This window comes from Tachysurus vachellii, chromosome 19 (assembly GCF_030014155.1).
Source record: "Tachysurus vachellii isolate PV-2020 chromosome 19, HZAU_Pvac_v1, whole genome shotgun sequence".
Taxonomy (NCBI): domain Eukaryota; kingdom Metazoa; phylum Chordata; class Actinopteri; order Siluriformes; family Bagridae; genus Tachysurus; species Tachysurus vachellii.
Window position 1 is genome coordinate 515,001 of NC_083478.1, and position 22,795 is coordinate 537,795.

Sequence of the window (22,795 nt, forward strand, 5' to 3'; positions counted from 1 at the left end):
CAGTGCTAGTTTGGTGATGATGATGATTGTTGATGATGATGATTGTTGATGATGATGAGGATGATGATGATGATTGTTGATGATGAGGATGATGATGAGGATGATGATGAGGATGATTGTTGAGGATGATGATGATTATTGATGATGATGATTGTTGATGATGATGATGAGGATGATGATGATTGTTGATAATGATGATGATGATAATAATAATTGTTGATGATGATGAGGATGATGATGATTGCTGATGATGATGATGAGGATGATGATGATTGTTGATGATGATGATGAGGATGATGATGATTGTTGTTGATGATGATGATGATAATAATAATTGTTGATGATGATGAGGATGATGATGATTGTTGATGATGATGAGGATGATAATTGTTGTTGATGATGATGAGGATGATGATGATTGCTGATGATGATGATGAGGATGATGATGATTGTTGATGATGATGATGATGATGATGATTGTTGTTGATGATGATGATGATAATAATAATTGTTGATGATGATGAGGATGATGATTGTTGATGATGAGGATGATGATGAGGATGATTGTTGAGGATGATGATGATTGTTGATGATGATGATGAGGATGATGATGATTGTTGTTGATGATGATGATAATAATAATTGTTGATGATGATGAGGATGATGATTGTTGATGATGAGGATGATGATGAGGATGATTGTTGAGGATGATGATGATTATTGATGATGATGATTGTTGATGATGATGATTGTTGATGATGATGATGAGGATGATGTTGATTATTGATGATGATGATTGTTGATGATGATGATTGTTGATGATGATGATGAGGATGATGTTGATTGTTGATGATGATGATGATTGTGGTCTTTAGATTACCACAACGGTATCAGACTCACCTCTGCCATCCCTGGCGCTGACCTGAAGGTCCTCATCATCTTCAACGCCCCAAACCCTCAGGATCGGAAGAAGTTCACAGACGACCTGAGAGAGTCCATCGCTGAGGTCCAGGAGATGGAGAAGTACCGCATCGAGTGTAAGCAGCTCCCAACTTCACCACTAAGCACATGAGCACATGGGGTTAAAGGTCAGCATAGATTAAAACGGATAATAATAAAAGAGAAAATAAAAACAGGTCCTTTCATGTCTCAGTCTCACAGGAGAAGGTGAGCAGGAGAACATCTTTATTTCACTGTATCTCCATCCACATGCATTGTTTCCATGGTAACACTCTCACAATCTGTGAGTCTATAACTGATTGAAGGAGTTTTATCTGTTCAAGATAAAAATAAAGAAAAAACAGAGACTCAAATTCTTTGAGACAATCATTTCAACATCTATTTATTTATTTGTTTGAAATTATATATATATATGTATTATTATTATTATTATTATTATTATTATTTTCACAGATATGTTTATTTGAAAAAATCTACATATACTGTATCTTAAACCTTGCCACCAGGGTAAAAAGCAAAATAGACAATATTTATTTATTTTGTTTATTTGTTTGTTTGTTTTCTTTTCAACCTTATTTATTTAGACTTATTTAGACTTTATTTCGTTTTAAACATCTAACATTTTGAAAGCCAGAGAGACGTCCTACAATTCAACAGTTCATAACAATCATCATTATTCTGTCTATGTTAAATAAAATTAGGACCAAAAATAATTTACTTATTCCAAATAACATTTTACAAATATATGAACAAATATGTGAAGATAATCTAGATATTTTATTATTATTATTATTATTATTATTGTTGTTGTTGTTGTTGTTGTTGTTTTTATTATTATTATTATTGTTGTTGTTGTTGTTTTTATTATTTTTATTATTATTATTATTGTTGTTATTGTTGTTGTTGTTGTTTTTATTATTGTTGTTGTTGTTGTTTTTATTATTATTATTATTATTATTATTATTATTATTATTATTATTATTATTATTATTATTATTATTATTATTGTTGCCCCTTTTCAGATTTAATCTTAAGTCACAGAGAGAAGAAAAAACTAATTTTTAACATATTTATTCATATTTTCTCACACTCTGATATTTGGACGGTGTTCAGTTCAGTTGTACAGATTGTTCATCACTTGTGTTAAATAACACGCAGGGTGTTTGTGTTCCCAGCCGAGTTGGAGAAGCAGAAAGGTGTGGTGAGGCCCAGCATGTCTCAGAGCATGTCCGGTCTGAAGAAGGAGGTGGGGAACGGCACCATGAGCCGTGCCAGCCTGGATGACACCTACGCCATGGGGGAGGGGCTAAAGAGGAGCGCGCTCAGTAGCTCCCTGAGGGACCTTTCTGAAACAGGTGAGATGTGGGCGCTGCATTACAGGTGTAGGTGTAAACTTTTAGGTGTAGATGTTGGGATGTTGATCTCACAGACACATTGTTCCTGTTTATTATTTTATAAATATAAAGGTATTTTTATATAAAGTTAGATTTCTCATGCATACTGATAGCTGGAACCTCAGTAATAAGATTAATGATAAGAAACAAACATGTACAGACTTATTTTAACAGAATAAATTAGTCAATAATAATCAATAGGTAAGCGGGTAATTATGTAAACAAGCACATAAATATGCAAATTAATGATTATGTATATCAACAAATAATAATGTAACAAGTAAATCATTAGTAAATCAAAAGTCTGGAAATAATTCAGAATTTAATCAATAAATAGTAAAGTAAATACTTATAATAAATATAATTAGATAGATAGATAGATAGATAGATAGATAGATAGATAGATAGATAGATAGATAGATAGATAGATAGTTATTTCGATGCATTAGTCTGATGTTATTGGGGTTGAGTGTAGTGTCTGGTTGTTGTGCTGTAGATTAGATTAGATTTGCTGAAACACAGCTCCTCTACATCCTGTACAACCGCCTGAGAGTCTCATGTTGTCTTCATGTCGTCTTTGTAACATCTCGTGTGTTTAAAGTGTGTGATGTTTCATGTTAATGATGGAACTACTGACTCATCACTCATACATCCAACTGACCAGAATGTGGATCTGATCAAAGGCACTTGAGGTCATTTGGCGCTTGGCTTTAATGAACCACATCTAGACAGATTTCATCTCCATCGATCATTAAGCCAAGAGAAAACTACATCTCTAAGTGCTGGGGTTATTTTATCTTGGTTCAGTGTTTACTGTCAGTTGGTCATCAGCACTGACAGAATAAAACCAGATTCTAAACATTTGTCATGCAGTGTATCTTCTTAAAAATACCTTGTAATTCCCCCTACCAAACTCCACCCCAAAACTCCACCCCTCCCAAACTCCACCCCCAAAACTCCACCCCTCCCTGCAGCCTGGCCTTGGTTGTCCAGCGGCACTGATGAAGCCCCCCATGTTTTAAAGCTTAATTGTGGCATGACTTATACTCAGTTATGTAAATGAAACATTAGCATATCCACCCCAAACTCCTACGTTCCTCTTCACCTGATCGTAAAGTCCAGCAGGAGCCGAAAGTTCACGCGTCCAGTCACATCTCGTATCATGACTTAAGTTTTTTGTACCAAGGAGCCTTTAAAAACTCCTAAATAATCATTCGATGACTTTAAAAATGTTTTAATTAAAGTAAATAAAGACAAAATATTTGCTTGGACTAAACCACCAGTCAGGACTAAAGTCAAATTTATGAGACTTTTATTTATTAAAAAAAACATTCCTTGTCCTTAGTCCTGCTACAAACACACCACCCTCCCCCCCTCACCTCTGACCTCTGGCTCTCATTTCCTTTTGGCAAATAATAGAGTAAAGGGGCGTGTCCACAACTAGCCCTGGTATGATGCCCATCTCTAATCTGTGGTGTTGCATGTCTCGGGCAGGCAAGCGTGGCCGCCGCACCAGTGCAGGATCGCTAGACAGCAATATGGAAGTAAGTAGGAAGCAGCGGATGTCCGGTTTATTCTCTGCTCATGATGTGCTAAAGAACACAACGCACAAAGCACAAGCACTAACCAAAAACAGAACAATTCCCCGAGCAACCCTTAACGAGCAAATGATTTCTTTTGTTATGCTCTTGCACCCTCTGATGCTTTATGATCCTTTCCATTCAGGAAGCCTGACCTGCCTGCTCACACCACGCATGCACCGACTGCTTATAGAACCCTCACCATGTTTCTGTGTGCTTCTCAAAGCAAGCATGTTCTCTACTAACCCTCGCTTCACCGCCACCATCTTGTTTGCTTCCATGTTCATGTGGTTCCTCATTGTGTCACTTCACTTTCACAGACCTTCAGCTCCATCCTCTGACCCCTGAACCCTCACCTTCCAAACTCTACATCCAGGCTAGCAATGGAATTTGTGTCATTTGTGGGCGTGGCCTGTACATTCTTAAGGAAATAGTAGCCTTTATGTACAGCCGACTATTGTTTTTATTAACCTCACATGCTACGTGTAGTACTGCTCTGTAAGTTATTCCTGTATGCAGGATGAGATGAAATCATGTTTAGAAGTTTTTCTAATTGCAGTTGTGAGCATGGAGCTAAAGAAACGGCCACAGGATCAGCCCAAGGAACTTCATGAAATCATGCCTCGTGCTAGTGTAAACTTAAGTGAAGATATTAGCATGTTCTCAGAGACATGCTTATTACATTTGTTTCGGCAAAGGAAAGCAAATGGAGTTCGTTAGCGTTTTTACATCATTAGCAACATACATTTTGTGGCCTTCAATCAGATATTAGACGAGATGTGGGTGGGACGATGGTAGACGTCATCGCAGCTTATCATCGCAGAACTGCAGATGTGGCGTTAGATGGTTAATGAACAATCCAGAGGAGACAGTGGAGATAAAACTCTCTGTGAGATGACATGATGAACAGACCTCGACTACAGAGGAGTAAAGACAAACAGTGCTTCTGCATGTCAACAATCTGCTCCCATCATCCTAACGAGATGCATGTGAGAGGTCTCCCCAGCCTTTATCTACAACATCTCATTTTTTGGGATATTTCGGTGCTTAAAAGAGGATTCCATCTCAAAAGATCTATTTTTAAGTTTATTTAGCTTTGCTTTTTAATGAGAGGGTTCTTCTTGGAGCTCTTCTGCGTGGAGTCTGTGTGGGTTTCCTAAACTTTAAATGGCCAGTAGTTAAATTAGAGGAGTTGAGATTTGACAGCTTCAAGTAGAGAAGAATAAGTTTCATGTAACACCGATAGAGGAAAAGGTTCTCAAAGGGTTCTTTTAGGGTACTTCTGGTGGTTACATGTTCTAGCCTTTCTACTTTGGATGCTTCAGGTTGTAAAGAAAACAAGAACAAAATGTATCAATTGGGAAGTTGTTCATGGGTCCTTTAGATGTTTAGATGTTCAATGTTCTGAAAGAGGTCTTGATTTTGTAAACTATTTAATGTAAGGTACTTCCAAGATCTTTCCAGTTCTTTCCTGCAGGACCTTCAAGAATATAATTCCTATTTATGCCCCACTGTTTTAAAGTTCTATATATATCTGTATATCTCAGATTATTCTGGAGGAATAAACTGAGGGAATTCCATTACAGAGTTTCTGTGTTAGCACTGGATCATACTGGTGTTTTCATAAAGACCCTTACATAAAAAATACACTTCTAGAGAATGTCCTTGATGCTGCATTGTTTAAAGAAACTTTTAATGGCTCCATGTGGAACTCTATAACTGTCAATTTAGACAGTTCTTAAAGATCCAAAGAACCCTTGAGGAACTCTGATTAAAGAGCAGATAGACCATCGTGATTTTCACCATGAAGGGTTGATCCTTGACAGGATGAAAGTGTATGGATTTGGAAGATCTTAAGTTAGTAAAGGTGTGAGTCAGACAACCCTCTGGAAGAGAACCAAGTGATGGAGTGTGAGCTTGTAGCAGGGAAGCGAGAACCTGGAACTAAATGGAAATTTGGTGGAATTCTTCTTTAAACACTTCTTTTATTACACCTAGTCACCTCGTTATACATCTTCCTTCAGCTGAATCATTTACACTCACACTATTACCTTAAAACATAGTTCTGCTGTTAGAGTTTTGGAGAACTGTAGACATCAGCATCCCTTTTTCACTGACATGGTGTTGGTGCCTGTTCCATGAAACCAGGAAGCCATAACTGTAAGATTAAGTTCAATTGTAAGATCTGAAATACAAATTCAAAACAAAGAAAAACCTTCAGCAAAAACCTGAAGGTATGAAATTCAGCACAAGGTTCTTTAACAGTATGTGATATAAATAACTGGACAAAATGAAAACACAGTCTGTTTGTGTCCTGGGTTAAAGCTAGCTGTGAAAATGAATTTTATTACTCAGGGTTTTAGATCTGCATTTTAGACACTTTTAGGAATCCTGCTCTTTTGAGGAGGAGAAGTTGACGGTGGCTTCAGCTGTTACCATGTTGGTGTAAAAGGTGGTGGAGATCTACAGATCAACGCTGAAGATAATCTCATGAGCTTTAACCTGCTAGTCCAGCAAGTGTTATTGTGTGTGTTGTATGTTTGAGGTGACGTTGTTGTTCTCGTGCTGTCTCTGCCAACCCACCCCACCCCCCACAGGGCTCCATCATTAGCGGTCCTTCTCAGCTGCCTCGGAGAGCTCCGTCCATCCATGACTGTCCTCCTCGTTCACACTGCTCCAACACCAACCCTTCCTCCTCCTCTGCTTCCACGCTGCTTGGATCACTCTTCAGCAGCAAGCGAGGAAAACCTCCGCCTCATCCTCCGCTTCCTGCTCTACCCTCATCCTCGCGCCTTCCCATCTCCCACACACCCCACCCCATCAACATGCACCAGACCACCCAGGCCCAACGTTTCCAGCACTGTTCTTTCCCTCAAGACCCTCCACCGTATCAGCACCACCATCACTATGACCCACCTCCTGTTGGACTCCGGTTCCACCGCCAGCACTCGAGCCACGTCTCCACACCACAACAACATCAACCTCAGCTCCCTCACAACCTCCTTCACCAACACCAACATCACCGTCATCACCATTCTCATCAACAACGGCACCAACACCGGGAGCAGCAGCTCACGTCATCTGTCGTGTGTCCCACCGGCTCCAAACCCAAACACTGTGGCATCAGCACGGTGGTGTGAGGATCAATCATCTCACTTCTGAGATGGTTCCACAGAGTCCTTCTAACCTGGATGTGTTCCAGCGGTGGAAGGAGGATCGTAATGTCTTCGGCGAGGACTACGTGAAGCTTTCCAGCGTCACAGCATAGAACCTCATGCACTTTTTATTTTAGTTTCCCAAAAACAAATCAGGACAATTAGCAAAACTGTGCAGCAGAAACGGCAGAGCTGTCGGTCGCTCGCACTCGTCCTTAAATTTTATTTATTGTGGATGAGGGAAAAGCTTTGTGTGTTATCGTCTGCATCATGTTTAAATGTGCCAATAATCCTTGTGTGTATCGGCTCTGTGTGAACTGTAACCTGTGTGCTAGAGTTTAGTGTAAAACTGGATCCATTCACAGATGTTCTATATACTGTAAAAAACAAAAAAAAACAAATCTATATATAAACATATTCACAGAGTTTTTTAACATATTATGAACAAATAGAGATGAAATATCGTGCCGTGGAGGCTGGAGGATCTGTTCTGATGCTTGGAGAAATATTTTGGAATTCTAGACGCCTTCGGAAAAAACTTACGTTAAAAATGTTTTCAATGCAGAAGCAGCTGCAAAAAAGCTATAAAACCACAGAGGAAGTGTGTTAGCTGCCTGGTGGAGCTACAGACACACAAACCAGACGCTAACAGCACTTTCTTATAGATTTAGATTCAAATTAGATTAGATTTAGATTAGATAGAGTTTCAAACGTTTCATCGTCCCTCACGAGCGCTTGTCTAATTTTCTCTTCCTTTTTTTTTAAGTATCTCGTTTCCCAAGAATGTGGAAAATGACTATTTTATTACGAAGTTTCTTTGTTTTCTTTTGTTTGTTTTCTTAAAGAAAATGATGCAAATAATGAAATCAGATTGTTTTCTTTAGTGAATATTTGGTTAAATTGACATTAAACCTCTGCACAAGTTCTACAGACGTTATGCACAAAACTAAAGAAGGCCAGTGAGAGAGTTTTAACTCGATGTGCAATATGTTTAGTGATTTAGGAGGACGAGGAAACGCCACACGCTCACAAATAAACAAGTAAATACAAATAAAAAAGGATAAGAAATAAACCTCGAAATAAAGTCGAAAACTGATTCGTTGATCGATTATTAATTAATGAAAGTTTAGAAAAATTAATCTTCCTATTAATGCACAATGTTTCATTTATTTTTCCTTTTTTTAGGATTCATTTTTATTTTTTATTCTGAATTCTATTTACTCTTTTTTTTCCTCCCAAAATGTAGAAATGTTTTATTTCCTTTTTATTCATATTTTTTTTTCATTCGAACTTAAAAAACAAAATATATATTTAACTTGTGCATTAATTGAATGATTAATTATTTGATTTTAACTCAGTTCTTAATTTATTCATTCATTTTTGACGTTTTTAAATTTTTATTTGGAAAATAATTTCAGTATCTTTTTGCTTGTTAGTTTCGTGGCTCCTCGTCCTCTTCGTCCTCGTCCTCTTCGTCCTCGTCCTCTTCGTCCTTGTCCTCGGCTGTCTGTCAGCTTTTTTATTCTTTTCTTTCCCACAGTGATGTTATAGAAGTGGCTCATAAACTAAAAGTGAACCACTCACTGGGAATTTAGTGAAATGTCTGATGTTAAGTGTGTGTGTGTGTCCTGTGTCAACTGTTGCAGGGTTTTTTTGTTTTTTCTTTTTTTGTGTGTCCCAGTAAAAGAGATCAGTGTTACGTTGACAGTTAAGTGCAATCGTGTAAAGAAATTCATTCTACAGCTTGTGTTGTTTCTGTACAAGATTCAGGTGAATAATGCGACAGTTTATGCAAATCTCTTTCCTTCCAGATGACAGAGAGTTTTTTACAGAATGTAATTGCGGCGATGAAACACAGAAGCACATTAAATCTGTTCCTGACTGAACCACAGACGCATGCTGACGAATAAATTGATTATTTTCTTCCAGAAGTGAATAGCGATAATTTTATAAAGTGTTTTGTTCAGACGGCGGATTCACGATTCCTCGTGATGAAGCCAGTTTTTGTTTTAAGGAGAGTGTAGAATACAGCATTATTCTCTCTGCATCATCATTTTCAGTAACCTGTGATGATGATGATGATGATGATGATGATGATGATGAGGACTAGACTGTTCTTCACCGAGCCCGTGTGAGATATATTCTGAGCGCCGCACAGATCCGAGACGTCTCGTTTCACTGTGAGCTGATGGACACTCCAGATGGACAAGACTCACTTTGTTTCCCCATTTTTTTTGTAGCCTCGATGTTGAACTTGCTGTCGTACTGCGTTGTGTTTCTCTGAAGTGCAGCATGCAGATCATCTCCACATAATCAGTGTAGAAAACTAGATAGAAGAAAGAAGTCACATGTCTGTCTGTCTGTCTGTCTGTCGGTGTGTGACGAGGATCTAGTGAGAAATCACTCAATCAGTGTACCAAATGAAGCTGATGATGATGATGATGATGATGATGATGATGATGATGATGATGAGTGGTGTGTGTTTAAGATGGTTGGACTTGTTCGCTGCCTCTTGCAGCGGGCTGCCAGCCTGCTGCTGTTCCAGGGAGAGAGAGAGAGAGAGAGAGAGAGAGAGAAGAGAGTGAAGAGAGAGAGACAGAGAGAGAGAAAGAGCAAGAGAGAGAGAAGAGAGTGAGACAGAGAGAAGAGAGAGACAGAGAGAGAGAGAGAGAGAAAGAGAGAGAGACAGAGAGAGAGAGAGTGAGACAGAGAGAAGAGAGAGAAAGAGAGAGAGACAGAGAGAGAGAGAGAGAGAGAGAGAGAGAGAGAGAGAGAGTGAGACAGAGAGAGAGAGAGAGAGAGAGGAAAATGGAATGCTCTCATTTTGATATTCAGTCTGTTTGTAAGCTTCGAATGCGATTAATGTCAAACTGTGACAATGCTGAGAAATAAAACAATGTTAAACAACAAGACTGTGTTCAGCTTCTCGTGTAAAATCTCTCAATGTGCCTCGTCCTGGCCAAGAACCCTGACAAAGTCTTCATAAGTAAATAAATAAATAAATACTTTCCTCATTCTGGTCATAAGAATTTTAGAAGAAAGCACATTTATTTCCATTAGAGACTCTGTATAGAATTCAGCAGCAGAAGTTTTTATTTACAGTATTTTAGTAAGTCATGAATCACCCAAAGAACCTTCGAGAAAGATTTGTTCTAGTGTTAATAGTTTTTCTGGGTGTTTTTTAAACAGAGTAAAGTACAAACTCAGATTTATTCACATTATTTTCATTTTAAAATCTAGAACCTGTAATGTTTTATTTCATTTCATTTCTAACTAGTGAATATTAGAACCCTTCAGAGACTGACGTCACACTTACACGCTCTGACCACCAGGGGGCACAAGAAAACATCGAAAATTAGATAAGGTTATTCTCACATTTCTCATTTAAAATTTTTAAAATCAATTTTGTAATCAGGGCGCATGGTGGCTTAGTGGTTAGCACGTTTGCCTCACACCTCCAGGGTTGGGGGTTCGATTCCCGCCTCCACCTTGTGTGTGTGGAGTTTGCATGTTCTCCCCGTGCCTCGGGGGTTTCCTCCGGGTACTCCGGTTTCCTCCCCCGGTCCAAAGACATGCATGGTAGGTTGATTGGCATCTCTGGAAAATTGTCCCTAGTGTGTGATTGCGTGAGTGAATGAGAGTGTGTGTGTGTGTGTGTGTGCCCTGTGATGGGTTGGCACTCCGTCCAGGGTTTATCCTGCCTTGATGCCCGATGACGCCTGAGATAGGCACAGGCTCCCCGTGACCCGAGGTAGTTCGGATAAGCGGTAGAAAATGAATGAATGAATGAATATTAGAACCCTTCAGAGACTGACGTCACACTTACACGCGCTGACCACCAGGGGGCACAAGAAAACATCGAAAATTAGATAAGGTTATTCTCACATTTCTCATTTAAAATTTTTAAAATCAATTTTGTAATCAGGGCGCATGGTGGCTTAGTGGTTAGCACGTTTGCCTCACACCTCCAGGGTTGGGGGTTCGATTCCCACCTCCACCTTGTGTGTGTGGAGTTTGCATGTTCTCCCCGTGCCTCGGGGGTTTCCTCCGGGTACTCCGGTTTCCTCCCCCGGTCCAAAGACATGCATGGTAGGTTGATTGGCATCTCTGGAAAATTGTCCGTAGTGTGTGAGTGAATGAGAGTGTGTGTGTGTGCCCTGTGATGGGTTGGCACTCCGTCCAGGGTGTATCCTGCCTTGATGCCCGATGACGCCTGAGATAGGCACAGGCTCCCCGTGACCCGAGGTAGTTCAGATAAGCGGTAGAAAATGAGAGAGATAAAGAGAGCTGTAGAAGCATCACGGTGTTCTCACATGTTAATGTTATTCATGTATAAAGGATCAGAAGCAACTTCTGCTATGAAAAAACTCAACTTAACACACAAACGGTACAAAACTGTATAGTTTATATTACATTCCTTACCTCACACCTCAACATACAGTATGGGGCATGTCCTCTTATGTAAACAATCAACAACAGGTTAACATGTACTAAGAACTCTAGATGAGGACACATAACTCAACACCTTCACTTGTCCTCATAATTTTAACCCCCCACTAATAATAATTTATAATATACATCTTTATATTCCAAACAGAAAAGGTTTAAACTTGGCCAATTTAGCCAATTTTTGTTGTAGGCTTTGTTAATATGTCTGTAACCGTGTCTTCTGATGGGCGATACTCAATTCTTATTTTCCCTTTATTGAGTGCTTCATGAATAAAGTGATACTTTACATCGATCTGTTTGGATCTTTGTCTGTTTACCTGATTCCTAGTCAGTGATATAGCTCGCTGGTTATTTGCATGTATCTTGGTAGAACTGTAATTCTTGATGTCCAAGCAGTCTAACAGATAGATATATGCTTTCCTGAGCTGTATTTGACAGGACAATGTATTTTGCTTCACAGGTTGAAAGCACAACTGTTGGTTGTTTCTTAGATTTCCATGAGACACAGTAACAGGACCCTGTTTTGTCAAACCAAAACATTATTCTGTAGTTCTGTCCTCTACAGAGGACGTCCCATCAGAATCACTGAATGCGATCAGATTTACGTCATCTGTTTTCTTGAAACAGCTCATAACAAGTCGTAACCTTTAATGTACCTCAAGTCATGTTTTGCAGCAACCAAGTCCTGAGTCTATCCATCCAGTGTCTGGTCTGGTACGTGTCACTGCATATACTGTATTAGGCTGCCAACAATTTCTCTGTATTCTCTGCGATTGATTAACACATGGTGTAGATCTGGCTTTACAGTTTGATAGTTCAGTATTTTTAGGATGTACCTTGTCAGGTTCATTTTGATTTCTTCCTCCTTTTGATTCAAACTGAATTAAAAAGGAAATAGGAGATTTTTCCCAGGTCCTTCATATGGAATTCGGACTGCATGTTATCTTTGAACCTGTTAAGTACACCATTATTGCTTGCTGCAATGATCAGGTCATTTACCCAAATAATTAATATGATCGTATAATTTCCGACCTGTCTTTTATACACACGGTGATCAGATAAATTTGTTTCAAAGCCATTTTGTATCACGTGAATATGTAGTTACTCGTTCCAGTTTCTTCCCGCTTGTTTTAGACCATAAAGAGATTTTCTTAACTTACATACTAGTTTTTCTCCATCTGACTCTTCTTCAAAACCCTCTGGTTGCTTCATGTATATGTCCTCATCTTCCACTGTTACAATACGGGCAGCTGCACCACAAGCTACCATAAGTCCGTATCTTTTAATGCTGTCTCGTAGAGGCCTTTGACCCACTTTAAACACAAATGTTCGTTCTTCACCTGGATTTTCTTGTCTTTCTGCTGTTTGTTGTGCATCATCTTTGGAGCTGTCTTTTCTCCAACACATCTCATCAGTGTGTGTAGAACTTTTATGATAGCTGCAACATTTTGTTGTCCCTTTTTTGGCGACAATTCCCCCGGTTTCCGCGTTCATAGCAGGTCACAGATGATATGTTCACTTTCGTTACGTTGTCCGATTTTAGTTGTGTGTTGAACTTTTCTGTCTCTTCATAGCTTCTTAGCTTAGTTTTAAATCTTATAATTGTCAGTTGTTCACTGGTCTGAGTTCGTTTGGACAACAAAAAGTTTATAGGGTTCTGGGAGACCCTTCAGTATCATGGCGATTATCAGTCCATCACTAATAGACTCCTTTGCGTTTCTGAGGGCAGTTGCCGCCTTTTCTGCTTGGATAATATAGTGTTATTGTTTCATCAGTCTTTCCTTAGCGTGGTTAGTTCTGTATATAAGGCTATGAGTCGGGGTTTACCCCGACTAGCATAATGGTCCCGCAGGATACGTAGCGCTTTTCTCCGGTCATCCGCCACATCCCTCATTACCAGCGACAGGCTTTTATCGTCCAAAAACTGAATTAGCTCGGAGTAGCATTCTTCGTTCTTTTCTGCATCTACCTCGGTATCGGCGGTGGTGAGAATCGTGTCCTTTAGACCCATCATCCTCAGGTGGCCGAGAAATTTTACTTCCCAAAGTTCATAGTTGTTTTTGTCTCCGTCGTTAACTAACCGTCTCCATCTTCCTCCAGCGCTATGCCTGGGCCCATAATCTGTTGTTCTCTCTGCAGCTTCGGCCTCCACGTATAAAGGATCAGAAGCAACTTCCGCTACAAAAAACTCAACACACAAACGGTGCAAAACTGTATAGTTTATATTACATTCCTTACCTCACACCGTACAGTATGGGGCATGTCCTCTTATGTAAACAATCAACTGGTTAACGTGTGTAATAAGAACTCTAGATGAAGACACATAACTCAACAATTCAGTATAGTGATTACTCTGAAAGTTAGAACACAACCTTATGTCACTTTATAAACACCTGCAGTGTCAGTGCAGCACTTATGTAGGTCTAAAGACTCTTTATGAGCTCTGATCTTCTCTTATTGCTTTATTTCTGAAAATGAAACGTTCGCAGATGAAAGTTGAGGCTTTTTTGAACTCTGGTGTTGGAGATAAACTTATCAGCGGCTCACAGAGACACGTCTCTGCACGTGAAGATTCTAACGATCAGACACTCGTCCACTTCCTCTCAGTGTGACGACCCGGAGACGACTGCGGGATCTCCTGAGAGAAACGGCACAAAAGTACAGGCTTATTTATATACTCATTATCTAGCATGCTAAATGCTAACCTGATAACTAGCTAACAGAATTGTGATGTATTAATGTTAAAAGTAGCTACAAAAATCTATTATACCTTTAAAATACGTTAAAATGTTTTTATAACTATTTAAAAACTGAAGCCCGATTTAATTGTTTAATTAAGGAATTTATGTTCTTATACATTATTTGTCGCTAATTCACACCTGAAACTACAAGCTACCAGCGAGCGTTAAACACGTGACTGGAGTCAATAACGGACCGGAGGTTCGTGTCGATTCCCTGATCGTGGCGTCTCACGTCAGGTGTCTGTGAAACAAACATCCGGCTTCAGCCTGATGAGACGAAAACATCTGTTTGTTTCTGCATGAAGACTGAAAACAGGTACGATTTCACTTCACTTTTATATTACGTTTATTTGTCATCAGTGAATTTGTAATAATTAAAAAGTGAATAAAGTTTTCTTTACATTTTGAAATTTGATACTTTAATATTAATTAGTTGCAGAGTTTGTGTCACTGATTAGAATTTAACGTTTATTTCCAACATAAGTTTCATAAATCTGTAAAATGGAATAAACTTTCAATTTTAAACATTTACAATTTCTTGTAAAACCAAATGATCGACTTATTTATTAGATTTAATGCTTGATCTTGAACACTGAGAATTCTCAGGTCTCGGTCTGTAGTCTCGGTCTGTAGTCTCGGTCTGTAGACTCAGTCTGCAGTCTCGGTCTGTAGTCTCGGTCTGTAGTCTCAGTCTGCAGTCTCGGTCTGTAGTCTCGGTCTGTAGACTCAGTCTGCAGTCTCGGTCTGTAGTCTCGGTCTGTATTCTCGGTCTGTAGTCTAGGTCTGTAGTCTCAGTCTGTAGTCTAGGTCTGTAGTCTCAGTCTGCAGTCTCGGTCTGTAGTCTCGGTCTGTATTCTCGGTCTGTAGTCTCGGTCTGTAGTCTCGGTCTGTAGTCTTGGTCTGTAGTCTCGGTCTGTATTCTCGGTCTGTAGTCTAGGTCTGTAGTCTCAGTCTGTAGTCTTGGTCTGTATTCTCGGTCTGTAGTCTGAACACGTTTCAGACATAATTTTATTTCTATATTTAACCATTTTAAAAATTTTGGATGAAAAAGAAATAAAATGTGAGGTTCGTTTCCCAGCTGGAGGATTAAACTTGAATGAGCTTGTTAATGAGGGTCTCAGCAGATACTCCAGAGGGGCGTGGCCTATGACCAGGTGCTGTCAATCAAAGTCTAATATAACAAAGAGCAAAGAGACGTAATGAGAAAAAAAAGAAGTGTGTGTCTGTATGTGTGTATGATGTGAATGAAGGAGTCTCCAGAGTGTGTGTGTGTGTGTGTATATGAAGGAGTCTCTGAGCTCTGTGTCTCAGTCAGAGGTGAAGCTGGAGCTTGAAGTTCTCCACATCTTCAGGACAGAGGAGTTTACACTTCTTTATGTTTCTCAGTAACAAGATGAGATTGAGGGAGAATAAAGAGAGAGAATAAAGAGAGAGAATAAAGAGAGAGAATAAAGAGAGAATAAATAGAGAGAATAAAGAGAGAATAAAGAGAGAGAATAAAGAGAATAAAGAGAGAGAATAAAGAGAATAAAGAGAATAAAGAGAGAGAATACAGAGAATAAAGAGAGAGAATAAAGAGAATAAAGAGAGAGAATAAAGAGAATAAAGAGAGAGAATAAAGAGAGAGAATAAAGAGAGAGAATAAAGAGAATAAAGAGAGAGAATAAAGAGAGAGAATAAAGAGAATAAAGAGAGAGAATAAAGAGAGAATAAAGAGAGAGAATAAAGAGAGAGAATAAAGAGAATAAAGAGAGAGAATAAAGAGAATAAAGAGAGAGAATAAAGAGAGAGAATAAAGAGAGAGAATAAAGAGAATAAAGAGAGAGAATAAAGAGAGAGAATAAAGAGAGAGAATAAAGAGAATAAAGAGAGAGAATAAAGAGAGAGAATAAAGAGAGAGAATAAAGAGAGAGAATAAACAGAATAAAGAGAGAGAATAAAGAGAGAGAATAAAGAGAGAGAATAAAGAGAATAAAGAGAGAGAATAAAGAGAATAAAGAGAGAGAATAAAGAGAGAGAATAAAGAGAGAGAATAAACAGAATAAAGAGAGAGAATAAAGAGAGAGAATAAAGAGAGAGAATAAAGAGAATAAAGAGAGAGAATAAAGAGAATAAAGAGAGAGAATAAAGAGAATAAAGAGAGAGAATAAAGAGAATAAAGAGAGAGAATAAAGAGAGAGAATAAAGAGAATAAAGAGAGAGAATAAAGAGAATAAAGAGAGAGAATAAAGAGAGAGAATAAAGAGAATAAAGAGAGAGAATAAAGAGAATAAAGAGAGAGAATAAAGAGAGAATAAATAAAGAGAATAAAGAGAGAGAATAAAGAGAGAATAAAGAGAGAGAATAAAGAGAGAGAATAAAGAGAGAGAATAAAGAGAATAAAGAGAGAGAATAAAGAGAGAATAAAGAGAGAGAATAAAGAGAGAGAATAAAGAGAGAGAATAAAGAGAATAAAGAGAGAGAATAAAGAGAGAATAAAGAGAGAGAATAAAGAGAGAATAAAGAGAGAGAATAAAGAGAATAAAGAGAGAGAATAAAGAGAGAGAATAAAGAGAGAGAATAAAGAGAGAGAATAAAGAGAGACAGCTGAGGAGACGAGTGTTTCGAGCTGACAGAAACACATGGTCATATTTAAAGTAACTCTAAACTAATAAAGTTTTATGTGTTTTTTTGTAAGAGATTATAAAGTGATGCTACGTTGCTGTGGTGTGAGAGGTTTGTTGTAGGAGAGTAAATCAGTATCAGTGTGATCTCACACAGCTCATCTCTCCTCAGGATGATCTCAGGTGTCTCCATAGCTGTGATTCTCCTCCTTGTGAGAGACGTCTGGTCGTCGTGCAGCCACTCAACCTCGCCATCATCAGGTGTGAGCGTGAACTGCAGCTCTCAGGATCTCCACATAATTCCTGACAGTATTCCACCAAACACCACTGAGCTTTATCTACAGCACAACCTCCTGCTCACGGTTCCTCCGGGGCTCTTCGACTCGTTTCTGAAGCTTCGTGTGGTGAATCTGTCTGAGAATCCCTTCCACTGTGGATGTAACATCCAGTACCTTAGAGCCTGGCTCCTGAAGAACCGAGCCGTGAACACAGCGAGTCCTACGTGTTCCTTGCCGCCGTCTCTGGCACACAGAACCATCACCGGTCTCAGTGAGACCGAGTTCTCGTCCTGTGTGAGGAACTGTTGCTCCGCTGCAGGTTATAACCTGGTGTTAGCGTTCCTGCTGTGTGGAGTCCTGGGCTTGTTGCTGTGGAGTCTCTTCCTGGCCAAAGATCTGTCATTCACTCTGGGCATCGGGGAGAAGCACGGCAGCCTGAGGGCCGAGTCTCTGCGCTCGCTCAAACCCAAACACAGAGCCAAAGTGAAGAACATGACTCTGGAGACGCCGCTGTTAGACATGGACATCCTGCCGCAGATCATCGACACGCTGCACAAACGCCACAACATCAAGCTTAAAGAGATCTGATGAACACGTTTAAGCGTCACGTATCTGACGTGTGGAATATTCAGAATAACACTTTTACACACCGACGCTTTCTGGGCTTTTCATTTTTTGACCTTTCTTTGTTTTTCCCCTTCAGTGTTAAGCACATGAACACTTCAGTTTTACACAAGACTCATCAGTTCCTGACTCAACACCTACACGATCTCAGTGGAACTTTACACTAACTCATTTACATCCTATTTTTAATGACTGCTTTAAACTGTTTGTTTCATGTTTTACTCCATTTACAGAAAACTCAGACCAGTTACTTTTTCTCTTTTCATATTTTAATCACTAACATTTCTATTTAACACTTTTTTTTAAATGAGTTTCATATTTTTTTCATTAAAATATTGCATGTGAACTTTTTATTTAAAGCCTTTTATATCGTTGACTTCCTTTGATTTTACAGTCATTACTCCCAGTTACTTTTCCTCTCGTTTACTTTATTATATCTTTCCTTCTATGCACTAACATTTATAACACTTAACACTTCAGTGTAAACTTATTTCTGTCAATAACACATTTAATGTACTTTTTTTTAAATTTATTATTCTACATATTTTTTGAGTGAATTCATCAAAAGTCCTTTAATAGATAATTCTCCAGCAGCTAAACCACCGATCAGATGAAGGGACGGTGTTTAGTTACTGAGTGTTGATGTATTTGTTGGTTAACGAGACAAACTGCAGTGTTTCCCTTCATCCTGGTGTCAGTGACGATAATAAATGACCAGCGTCAGTCTCCCGATCCTCCTCCAGCTTTATTGATAGTTTAAAATTACATTTTCTTATGTTTAAAGGACTTCAGCTGCAACTTTCCCTTCTGACTTAAAAACAGATTACAAGCAAAATGATTTTTATACAGTAGTCCAAGTGATAGTGTACAAAAATAATATTTGATTTCTGTGAAAACATTCTCCTTTTGCAAATTAGTGAAATCCACACAAGCTTGTTGGTCTCGGTGATTTACGATACAAATGACCGTTTGTTTGGAAGCTTTAGGCGTTTATGAGCAAAATAATAATCAGAATTTATAATAAAGTAAAAGAAAAATGAGAGAATTTCTGTTTCAGATTTATGATGATTAATAGAACATTTCCTCAAACGTGTGTGTGTGTGTGTGTGTGTGTGTATGTGTGTGTGTGTGTCCAGATTAAGATGGAGTTCTGTGTTTGTGCACATTATCACCGTCACACTCTTAAAGCAAACTCATTATTTCCCTCTGATTTTATTCCAAACAAAAAAAAAATCCGTACGCAGACGTCGAGGCTTTCCCGTCTGCCGTCTCTACAAAGCTCACGTGAAGCGAGCGAATGCCGTGAGGTCCCACGTGAACACGCCACGTTTCTCTCTGCGTGTCGATCAACACGTCAGCAGGCGCGGCCCAGGGGTTTTAAACAAAGCATTATTACACAACACCTCTACCGGAACTAAACACACATCTGATACTGAATGCAGAAAGATTTTTAAACCCCTTCTCTTGCTTAAACCTTTTTTCTTTAAACATGTCGAGCAGCTCGCGGACCGGAACAAGCCTCCGTCTGCCCACCTTTAGCCAATGAAGAGGAAAACCCAGAAAAAAATACAACCATCAACGTGAAAAAGGAGGGGCCGATGAAGAGGGGTGGGGGCGTGTTTACGCCGAGGCCTCGATGGTGCACTCCCGTGCCAGGTGACCCGTCTTCCCACAGTTATAGCAGTTCACCTCGCTCGCCTTACTGCACTGCACGGCCACGTGACCGATCTCACCACACCTGCACAATAACACTCACATCATCATCATCATCATCACACATTACACCTGTGTGACATCCTCCTCCTCGGGCTGTAGGGGTTACAGTCATCATTCATATCACAAGCCCATCGTGCCACTATTACAGCTATAACTGATATACTTGTGATTATAAGCAGTAACATTATTATGACAAATAGCTGCAGTTATAATGCTAATTAATAACAGTAATTATTGTTAGTACATTAGGGCTCTAGTAAGTTACTCTGGTCAGTTCTGTTTGCACTAGTGTACTGAGCAGTAAATGATTACCGGTAGCACTTGACTTTGTCACACAGTTTCTGGATGTGTCCGAATCCACCGCAGGAGTAACACTTCTGCTCGTTGGCATGATCACAGTCTCGGGCCACGTGTCCGGCCTTACCGCAGTTATAGCAGCACTGCTCACGCTCCTTCTTAGGCTCCTTACAGTCCCGAGAGATATGACCACTCCGGTGACAGTTATAACAAGCTGAGAGACACACAGACAGACAGAGAGAGAGACAGACAGAGAGAGAGAGAGAGAGAGAGAGAGAGAGAGAGAGAGAGAGAGAGAGAGAGAGAGAGAGAGACAGACAGAGAGAGAGAGACAGACAGAGAGAGACAGAGAGAGACAGACAGAGAGAGACACAGAGACACACAGACAGAAAGACACAGAGACACACAGACAGAGAGAGACACAGAGACACACAGACAGAGAGAGACACACAGAGACACACAGACAGAGAGAGAGACACACACAGACAGAGAGACACACACAGACAGAGAGAGACACAGAGAGAGAGAGACAGAAAGAGAGACAGAAAGAGAGAGAGACAGACACACAGACAGACAGAGACAGACAGAGACACAGAGAGAGAGAGAGAGAGAGAGAGAGAGAGAGAGAGAGAGAGAGAGAGAGAGAGATGGTTTATAAAACAACGTGTTCAGCACAGGTCCAGTGTGATGTGCAACATGTAACAAAATTCCAAAGCAGTAAAACAAAGTGAATATAGTGTCTGTAATTAACACTAGGGACTGTAGCAGAAACAGTGAGACTAATGATGTGTAGTAGTATAAATATGACCTAATCTGTTACATACAGTGTCTATTACTACTAATAACTGTGTCTATTACACATCATAGTTAACATCACTGTCAATACTATACGACAGAATTATTACCAATTAAACAATATTGTTATAGTGGTTTGTAACACTATTATAGTGGTTCAGTAACACTATTATAATCTAGTACATTAGTGATTATTAGTACAGTAGAACTAGATGTTTATTCTGATAATTACTTAACACTGTTAGCATAAGAAGTGACAACTGTCTTTATTACATCAAAAGGAACAGTACTGTACAGTAATTATCACTATTAAGTCCACATAAATACACAATTTGACTTGTAGTGCAATGCTTCATTAGTTTGCTGTAGTCTCACCGTCCTCAGTCTGTTCACAGTCACGAGCAATGTGTCCCTGCTCACCACAGCGGTAACAGAACAGATCTGCAGAATAAACACACACAAATACTGAGTACATGAGTAATCTGTTGTCATGTTCAGGGTGTTGGTGACCCCACACCTGTGTAGTCCTCACCTTTCCCTCGCCCTCTGCCCCGCCCACGGCCACGCCCTGCATTAGGGCAGTTCTTCACCCAGTGTCCTGAGCGACCACATCCAAAACACTCACTGCTGCTCATATCCATCACCTAAAACAAGGAAAAACACTTTCAAATACCTGCTAAACCAAAATGTGTGATACTCAGTATTACTGTCAGCATGTAAGGTGTGTGTGTGTGTGTGTGTGTGTACTAAAGGGTCAGACAGGATCAGAACATGTCTAGCTGTAACTCACGTGTGTGTGCGTGTGTAGTTCACATGGCCAACACATGGGAAGCGCATGCTATGTTACAGATCACACAGTAAGGCTTACATGTGTGTGAGTGTGTGTGAACGTGAGTGTGTGTGTATATGTATGTGTGTGAGAGACAGAGTGAGAGTGTGTGTGTGTGTGTGTGTGTGAGAGAGAGAGAGAGAGAGAGAGAGAGTATGTACGTGAGTGTATATGTATGTGTGTGAGAGACAGAGTGTGTGTGTGTGAGTGAGAGAGAGAGTACGTGTGTGTGTCTCTCTCACATGGCCAACACATGCTATGTTACAGATCACACTGAGTGCTCACATAAACTTGCTTTAGTTAAAAAATAAAAATAAAACCTAAATGTAATAAACACTAAAAGTGTAAATAAAGCGAACAGTAAAAGCTGATCACCGAATTGTGTTGTTATAGTAACGTGTTATTTGTGCACTGAGCACGCGCAGGCCGCACGCGCACGCTAGCAGCTAGCACACAAACTCGGTGTTTATTCCCCGCCTCAGTGTGCTGTAGTGACCGGGTATAAAGTGTTCAGTGTGTGTGAGGTTAGGGGCATTAAATAGGGGTATAAAGGGCGGATTAATGCGCCACGCTACAGCTAGGCCACAGCTACAGCTAACTGTTAGCTAAACTTTAGCATTACACACACACACAGTTACACACAGCTTCACACAGCTACACACACTCACACACACACTCACACACACCGTACAGAACACTAATAATAACCCCGTTTCCTTCACAAACACTGTAATAAACATGAACACTTACACTAATGTCCGCTGATATCCGACTTAAGATACGTGACTCGCTGCTCTGTGACTCCGCCCCACTCCGTCTGCGCCACATGCAATCTGCGCATGCGCATAACTGCTCACACGTCGCACGCATGTCCGTTCAACCTGACACGCCATGTGCGCATGCGCGTAAGCATTCGGACGGGCCCATAGATATATATTTATGGGACGGGCCAAAAATGAAATATACTGTGAACCGGAAGTGTTATATTGGCCACACAGACCACCGCCCCCTGGTTCTGTCCAATCACATGTTAGAGTTAAACATGTTAAATTATAACTACATAAATATATACATCAGATAATACACACTAAGTACTGAACATGTGGTCACCCTCTAAATAACCAATAATATATATAACACACAGATATATAAGGTAAATAAACAGACAGGTAGACTGTCAAAGAGCAATAGACCATAAAGCAATATACAGACTGATACTGTCTGTGTCTCTGTCTCTGTCTCTCTGTGTCTCTGTCTGTGTCTCTGTCTGTGTCTCTGTCTCTCTGTCTCTCTGTCTGTGTCTCTGTCTGTGTCTCTGTCTCTCTGTCTCTCTCTCTGTGTCTCTGTCTGTGTCTCTGTCTGTGTCTCTGTCTC

The 22,795-nt window shown here is 39.7% G+C and overlaps 3 protein-coding genes across 8 annotated transcripts in view; 2 read left to right on the forward strand and 1 right to left on the reverse strand.

Annotated features, from left to right (window-relative positions):
- Positions 1–9,999, forward strand: part of iqsec1a (IQ motif and Sec7 domain ArfGEF 1a) — a 64,795-nt gene extending 54,796 nt beyond the window's left edge. For 4 of the 6 annotated variants that reach the window (XM_060893453.1, XM_060893452.1, XM_060893450.1 and 1 more), the window contains exons 11-14: positions 876–1,037; positions 2,136–2,315; positions 3,849–3,898; positions 6,532–9,999. In XM_060893453.1, the coding sequence (XP_060749436.1) occupies positions 876–1,037; positions 2,136–2,315; positions 3,849–3,898; positions 6,532–7,074 (935 nt within the window). In that variant the 3' untranslated portion in view covers positions 7,075–9,999. Of the gene's footprint in view, positions 1–875; positions 1,038–2,135; positions 2,316–3,773; positions 3,900–6,531 lie in introns of those variants that run through there. The other 2 variants (XM_060893455.1, XM_060893454.1) reach the window with 2 other exon arrangements.
- A 4,038-nt stretch (positions 10,000–14,037) lies between these two features.
- On the forward strand, positions 14,038–18,829 carry gp9 (glycoprotein IX platelet). Its single transcript, XM_060893874.1, has 3 exons — positions 14,038–14,196; positions 14,431–14,595; positions 17,055–18,829. Exons 2-3 carry the CDS (start codon positions 14,579–14,581, stop codon positions 17,746–17,748), a joined length of 711 nt encoding a protein of 236 aa, XP_060749857.1. The 5' UTR covers positions 14,038–14,196; positions 14,431–14,578; the 3' UTR covers positions 17,749–18,829.
- cnbpa (CCHC-type zinc finger, nucleic acid binding protein a) lies at positions 18,511–22,328 on the reverse strand. Its single transcript, XM_060893875.1, has 5 exons — positions 22,172–22,328; positions 21,125–21,236; positions 20,968–21,033; positions 19,813–20,011; positions 18,511–19,522 (listed from the first exon to the last, which is right to left on the reverse strand). The coding sequence occupies exons 1-5, from the start codon at positions 22,289–22,291 to the stop codon at positions 19,405–19,407; spliced, it is 615 nt and encodes a 204-aa protein (XP_060749858.1). The 5' UTR covers positions 22,292–22,328; the 3' UTR covers positions 18,511–19,404.
- Positions 22,329–22,795: the final 467 nt, after the last annotated feature.